This window comes from Lepidothrix coronata, unplaced genomic scaffold (genome assembly GCF_001604755.1).
Source record: "Lepidothrix coronata isolate B3197 unplaced genomic scaffold, Lepidothrix_coronata-1.0 Scaffold639, whole genome shotgun sequence".
NCBI lineage: Eukaryota > Metazoa > Chordata > Aves > Passeriformes > Pipridae > Lepidothrix > Lepidothrix coronata.
The window spans coordinates 1-6828 of NW_016690819.1; the positions used below are offsets into that span (position 1 = coordinate 1).

At 58.6% G+C, this 6828-nt stretch overlaps 1 protein-coding gene across 18 annotated transcripts in view; it reads right to left on the reverse strand.

The window, feature by feature from the left end:
* Positions 1 to 65: 65 nt before the first annotated feature.
* Positions 66 to 6828, reverse strand: part of AHNAK (AHNAK nucleoprotein) — a 13775-nt gene continuing 7012 nt past the window's right edge. For 6 of the 18 annotated variants that reach the window (XM_017840000.1, XM_017839998.1, XM_017839999.1 and 3 more), the window contains 2 exons: positions 3946 to 5427; positions 66 to 3591 (listed from right to left, as the gene is read on the reverse strand). In XM_017840000.1, coding sequence (XP_017695489.1) covers positions 298 to 3591; positions 3946 to 5427 — 4776 coding nt within the window. In that variant the 3' untranslated portion in view covers positions 66 to 297. Of the gene's footprint in view, positions 3592 to 3945; positions 6757 to 6828 lie in introns of all 18 variants that reach the window. The other 12 variants (XM_017839983.1, XM_017839984.1, XM_017840001.1 and 9 more) reach the window with 10 other exon arrangements.

The window sequence follows — 6828 nt, forward strand, 5'->3', positions numbered from 1 at the left end:
AAAAAAAAAAAAAAAAAAAAAAAAAAAAAGGACCAAAAAAACCCCAAAACAACAACAAAAAAAATTCATTTCCACGACCCCAAACACTGAAAATATTGGGGGGAAATGGGGGTGGGGGGGGGAAAAACCCAATAAAAATATCAAAAAAGGGATGGCAGGGAAGGGAAGGGAAACTCCGGGTGGGTCCTACACGAACAGAGGGACCCCCCCTCTCGCCCCTCCCCGAATTTGGGGGACCCCCAACCCCCCCCTCTGTACACGCGGGGGCCCCCCCGTCCGGGACTATGTACAACCCCCTCACTCCTTGCGCTTGGCCACCGTCAGCTCCACGCCGGGGCCGCGCGGGCCGCCCTCGGAGGAGGAGGAGGACGAGGACAGGCGGGATTTGGGGGGGCCCAGGGTCGCCCCCACCCCGACCTGCGCCCGCCCCGGCTCCTCGTCGCTCGCCGTCACCTCGTAGCAACCTTTGCTCTTGGAGCCGATGCCCCCGAAGGTCCCGAATTTCACCTTGGGCGCTTTGGGATCGGCCTCGGGGCCGCGCGCGGCCGAGGCGTCGTCGCTGAAGGACGACGAGCGCGCCCGCGGCTTCTTGCTGCGGAACAGGGAGAACTTGCCCTTGGCCGACGGCGCCTCAGCCTCCGCGTCGCCCTCGGCGGAGCCCAGACTCGCCTTGGAGCTCTTCAGGTCCCCCCTGGATCCCGAGACGGACCCCGACGCTTCGGGGGACCCGGGGGCGCCGCCGCCTCCCCGCCCTTTCTGCTTGGAGAAGTTGAACTTGGGCATCTTGAGTTTGGGTTTCTTGAGCCTCCCGTCGGCGTCATCGGGCTCCGGCTCGGCCGCCACGGCCACGTCGGCCCCCGGGAACTCGACGTCCACTCCCACCTCCCGGCCCTTGGCCTCGGGGTCGGAGAACACGAACTTGGGCATCCGCAGTTTGGGGAAGGACACCTTGACCTGGCCGCCCTCGGGACCCGCCGCGCCCACCTTGGGGCCGCACAGCTGGAAGGTTCCACCCCCGACCTCGGCCCCGCCCTTGACCTTCGGCCCTTTCATGTTGACGTTCAACCCCGAGCCGGAAACTTCCAGGGCGGGAGCATCGAGGTGGACGCCCGTCCCCGCCTTCGTCAGCTCCATGCGAGGGGCCTCCACGCCGACCTTTGCGCCTTTGATGTCACCGGACACATCCACGTTTGGTCCTTTCAGCCTCAGGTCAACGTCCGGCACGGAGACCCCGGGAGACGACACCTGGAATTTCGGCCCTTTCAACTCCACGTCGGCCCCTTCCAGCCCCAGGGCGGAGCCCTTCAGCCCCCCCTTCACCTGGGGACCTTCCAGAGCGACCCCCGCGTCCCCTCCCTCCACGCCGGGGCCGGAGATGCCGAACTGGGGGAGTTTCAGGGACGGGAGTTTGATGGTGCCCCCGAGGATTTCGAAGTCGGCGTCGGCGTCCGCGGATGTTTTGGGGGATTTGACGCCGAAATCTCCTTTCAACTTTGGTCCTTTCAGGTTGACGTCCAAATCCGGGGCGGAGACGGCGAGGTTGGCCCCGGGGGACTGGGAGCCCACCTCCACTTTTGGGACGGAGCAGGAAACGCCCCCCTTGGTGCTCAGATCCGGCACCTTGGGCAGCTTCATCTTCCCCCCCAAACCTCCGAGGTCAACGCTGGGTGTGCCCAGGGTGACGTTCGGCCCTTCCACGGAGCCCGAGACATCCAACTCTCCCTTTAATTTTGGTCCTTTCAGGTTTCCCTCAAACTCAGGGCCGGAGATTTGGGGCCCTCTGAGCTTCACGTCGGCTGACGGGAGGCTCCCGTTCCCCCCCACGCCCGGCACCGACACATCCAAGTTCACATCCGGCATTTCCAGCCCCAGACCCGCTTTCCCCCCTTTGGGCCATCCCAGTTTTCCCTCGGGACCTTCTAGTTCTGCTCCAGAAACGCCAACTTCGCCTTTTACCTTTGGTCCTTTCAGGCTGAAATCCGGCAGCGAGGGAACGGCCACCTCGACCCCGGGGCCCTTCAGGTCCCCCCCGACTTTCCCGTCCCCCACACCCACCTGCCCCCCAGGGAGTTTGAGCTTCGGGGACTTCAGGTTCACATCGGGAGCTTCAAGGTCCACGCTGAGACTCGGCCCCTTGACGTCCCCTTTGACCGCGGGCACGGAAACTTCCAGATCCGGTGCTTTGAGCTCCCCCTCAATTTTCGGGACCCCCGCGGACGCCTCCCCTCTGAACCGGTGCGATTTCAGGTCGAACTCGACATCCGGGAAGGAGATTTTGCCGAACATGGGTTTCTTCCCCTTGGGGGACTTCACGGCGGCGTCGCCTTTGACGGTCACGTCGGGGCCGGCGACGTTGAGATCCGCGTCCAGCTCCGCCCCGGCCGCGTTCACGTCGAACGCCCCCTTCTTCCCTTTCACTTTGGGGCCGCTCATGTGGATTTTGGGCATCTTGAATTTGCTCTTCTTGCCCTTTCCGGACAGGTTGACGTCGGGTGACTCCAGGCTCAGCTCCGCCTCGGGTAAATCCACTTCGGCCTTCGGGCTTTTCATCCCGAACCCAAACTTGGACTTCTTAAACTTGGGAAGTTTGACGTTGGCCTCGGGGCCCTCGACGCTCAGGTCCGGACATTCGACATCGACTTCAGGGCCTTTGACCCCAAATTCTGGGCCTTTCAGGTCAACCTCGGGCCCTTTCAGGTGACCTTCCACCTTCGGGGCCGAAAGGTCAAAGCCTCCTTTGGTTTTGTGGCCTTTCAAGCTCAAGTCTATCTCGGGCATGGAGATTTTGGGGACGTTCACGTGCATTTCGGGCATTTTCAGCTTAGGACCTTTCACTTTGCCCTCTGGCCCCTCCAGGCTCACCTCTGGGACGTCGAGGTCCACCTTGGGGCCCGAAAGCTCCACCTCGGCCTTTGGTAGGTTCACGTCCACGTCGGGACCTTCCCCTTTGAAGCCAAATTTGGGCATTTTCATTTTGGGCAGCTTCACTTTTCCATCCAGACCGTCGACGTCGACCGCCGGGCCCTCGATGTCAACTTTGGGCCCCTTGATATCGACCTCGGGGCCCTTCAGACCCCCCTCGAGCTTTGGGTCGTGGAATTCGGCGTCAACTTTGCCCTTCAAGCCCTTCAAGTTCAAATCGATGTCAGGCATGGAGATCTGGGGGGTCTTGACGTGCATTTCGGGCATCTTGATCCTGGGCCCTTCCACAGTCACCTCTGGGGCCTGAATGTCCAGTTTGGGGCCTTTGATGTCGAGGTCTGGGCACTGCAGGTTCCCCTCCAGCGCTGGCGCTGCCACGCCCATGTCACCCTTAACCTTGGGGCCCTTCAGGTTGAGGTCGATGTCGGGCATGGAGAACTTGGGGGCCTTGATGTTCATCTCGGGCATCTTGAACTTGGGGCCTTTGAGTTTCCCTTCGGGCCCTTCCAGGGTCACATCGGGAGCCTCAACGTCGATTTTGGGGCCTTTCACGTCGATCTGGGGGGCTTGGAGGTCCCCCTCCAACCTGGGGGCCGACACGTCGATGTCTCCTTTCATGTGGGGCCCTTTGATGTTGAAGTCGACGTCGGGCATGGAGATTTTGGGGGCCTTGATGTGCATCTCGGGCATGGAGAATTTGGGACCTTTGATTTTCCCTCCCACGCTCAGATCAGGAGCCTCCACGTCCACCTCGGGGCCCGAAATGTTGATGTCGCCCTTCGGGAGGGTCACGTCCACCTCTGGCCCCTCCCCTTTAAATCCAGGCATGGAAAACTTGGGCATCTTGAATTTGGGGAGTTTGAATTTGCCCTCGGGGCTGTCGATGTGGACATCGGGGGCGGCGACACTGACCTCGGGACCCTTCAGTTCTCCTTCGACTCCTGGCAGTGACACGTCCACGTCCCCCTTCACTTTGGGGCCCTTCAGGTTCAGATCCAGGTCAGGCATCGAGATTTTGGGGGCCTTGATGTGCATCTCGGGCATCTTGAACTTGGGGCCCTTCACCTTCCCCTCGGGCAGCTCAACGTCCACCTCTGGACCTTCAATGTCCACCTTGGGACCGGACACATCCAGGTTTCCTGTCGGCAGGTTCACATCCACCTCGGGGCCTTCAACTTTGGGGCCAGAAAACCCAAATTTGGGCATCTTGAACTTGGGCATCTTGAACTTCCCCTCTGGGCCGTGAATGTCCACATCAGGGGCCTCAATGTCCACCTTGGGGCCCTTGATGTCCAATTCGGGGCCTTTCAGGTCACCTTCCAGTTTAGGGACAGACACGTCCACGTCACCCTTGATCTTGGGGCCCTTCAGGTTGAAGTCGACGTCAGGCATGGAGAACTTGGGTGCCTTGATGTTCATCTCGGGCATCTTGAACTTGGGGCCCTTGATCTTGCCCTCAGGCCCTTCCAGTTCAACATCAGGAAGATTAACATCAACTTTCGGGCCTTTAATATCAATATCAGGACCTTTCAAATCACCTTCCAGTTTGGGAAGAGACACATCCACATCTCCCTTCAATTTGGGGCCTTTCAGGTTCAGGTCAATGTCGGGCATCGAGATTTTGGGGGCCTTGATGTGCATCTCAGGCATCTTAAACTTGGGGCCTTTGATCTTCCCCTCAGGTCCTTCCAGCTCAACATCAGGAAGGTCGACATCGACTTTGGGGCCCTTGATGTTGATGTCTGGGGCCTTCAGGTCACCTTCCAGTTTGGGAAGGGAAACATCCACATCTCCCTTCACTTTGGGGCCCTTCAGGTTCAGATCAAAGTCCGGCATTGAGATTTTAGGGGCCTTGATGTTCATCTCGGGCATCTTGAACTTGGGGCCCTTGATCTTCCCTTCTGGGCCCTCAATTTGAACATCTGGGACAGAAACATCCAACTCAGGACCTTTAACATCCACATTCGGCGCCTTCAGGTCACCTTCCACCTTGGGCAGGGACACATCGACGTCCCCCTTGACTTTGGGGCCCTTCAGGTTCAGATCAAAGTCCGGCATCGAGATCTTGGGGGTCTTAAAATGCATCTCGGGCATCTTGAACTTGGGGCCCTTCAGTTTTCCTTCAGGTCCTTCCAGCTCAACATCAGGAAGGTCAACGTCAACTTTGGGGCCCTTGAGGTCGATGTCTGGGGCCTTCAGGTCACCTTCCAGTTTAGGAAGGGAAACATCCACATCCCCCTTCACTTTGGGGCCCTTCAGGTTCAGGTCGATGTCGGGCATCGAGATCTTGGGGGTCTTAAAATGCATCTCGGGCATCTTGAACTTGGGGCCCTTCACCTTCCCCTCAGGCAGCTCAACGTCCACCTCTGGACCTTCAATGTCCACCTTGGGACCGGACACATCCAGGTTTCCTGTTGGCAGGGTCACGTCCACCTCGGGGCCTTCAGCCTTGACCCCGGGCATCCCAAACTTGGGCATCTTGAACTTGGGCATCTTGAACTTCCCCTCTGGGCCGTGAATGTCCACGTCAGGGGCATCAATATCCACCTTGGGGCCCTTGATGTCCAGTTCAGGGCCCTTCAGGTCACCCTCCAGCTTAGGGAGTGACACATCAACATCACCCTTGATCTTGGGGCCCTTCAGGTTGAAGTCGACGTCAGGCATCGAGATTTTGGGGGCTTTGATGTGCATCTCGGGCATCTTGAACTTGGGGCCCTTGATCTTCCCCTCAGGCCCTTCAATGTCCACCTCTGGCCCCTCAATGTCCACTTTGGGGCCTTTGATGTCAATATCCGGCACGTTCACGTCACCTTCAAGTTTTGGCGCCGACAGGTCGACGTCCACCCCCCCTTTCAGCTTGGGACCTTTCAGGCTCAAGTCCAGGTCTGGCATGGACAAGTTGGGGGCTTTGATGTTCATCTCGGGCATTTTAAATTTGGGGCCTTTAATTTTTCCTTTGGGCCCTTCGACGTCAAGGTCGGGAACTTCCACGTCCACTTTGGGTCCTTTTAGATCCACCTGGGGGAGGGACACGTCCACGTCCCCCTTCACTTTGGGGCCCTTCAAGTTCAGGTCAATGTCGGGCATCGAGATTTTGGGGGCCTTGATGTTCATCTCGGGCATCTTGAACTTGGGGCCTTTGATCTTCCCCTCTGGCAGCTCAACATCCACCTCCGGACCTTCAATGTCCACCTTGGGACCGGACACATCCAGCTCTCCCGCCGGCAGGTTCACGTCCACCTCTGGCCCCTCCCCCTTGAGCCCAAATTTGGGCATTTTGAACTTGGGCATTTTGATTTTTCCCTCTGGCCCGTGAACGTCCACATCAGGGGCCTCGACGTCCACCTTGGGGCCTTTGATGTCCAGCTCGGGGCCCTTCAGCTCCCCTTCCAGTTTGGGGCCGGACAGGTCCAACTCCCCTTTCATTTTGTGCCCTTTCAGGTTCAGTTCCACGTCCGGCATCGACACTTTGGGGGAGGAAATATTCAGGAAAGGCATTTTGAACTTGGAGCCTTTGGATTTCGCCTGGACGTCCAAATCCGGAGCCTGAACCTCGACTTTGGGACCAGACACTTCCACCTCGGGTTTCTTCAGCTTCACATCCACCTCAGGGCTTTGAACTTTGGGGCCGGAGAAACCAAATTTGGGGAGTTTGAATCTGGATTTTTTAGCTTTTCCTTCCAGATCAACCTTCGGCACCTCGACCTCGAGCTCCGGCCCTTTGATGTCCAACTTGGGGCCTTTCAGCTCACCCTCGATTTTGGGAAGGGAAGCATCGACGTCCCCCTTCACTTTGGGGCCCTTCAGGTTCAGGTCGATGTCGGGCATCGAGATTTTGGGGACGTTGAACTGCAGTTCGGGCTTCTTGAACTTGGGGCCCTTCAGTTTTCCTTCAGGTCCTTCGAT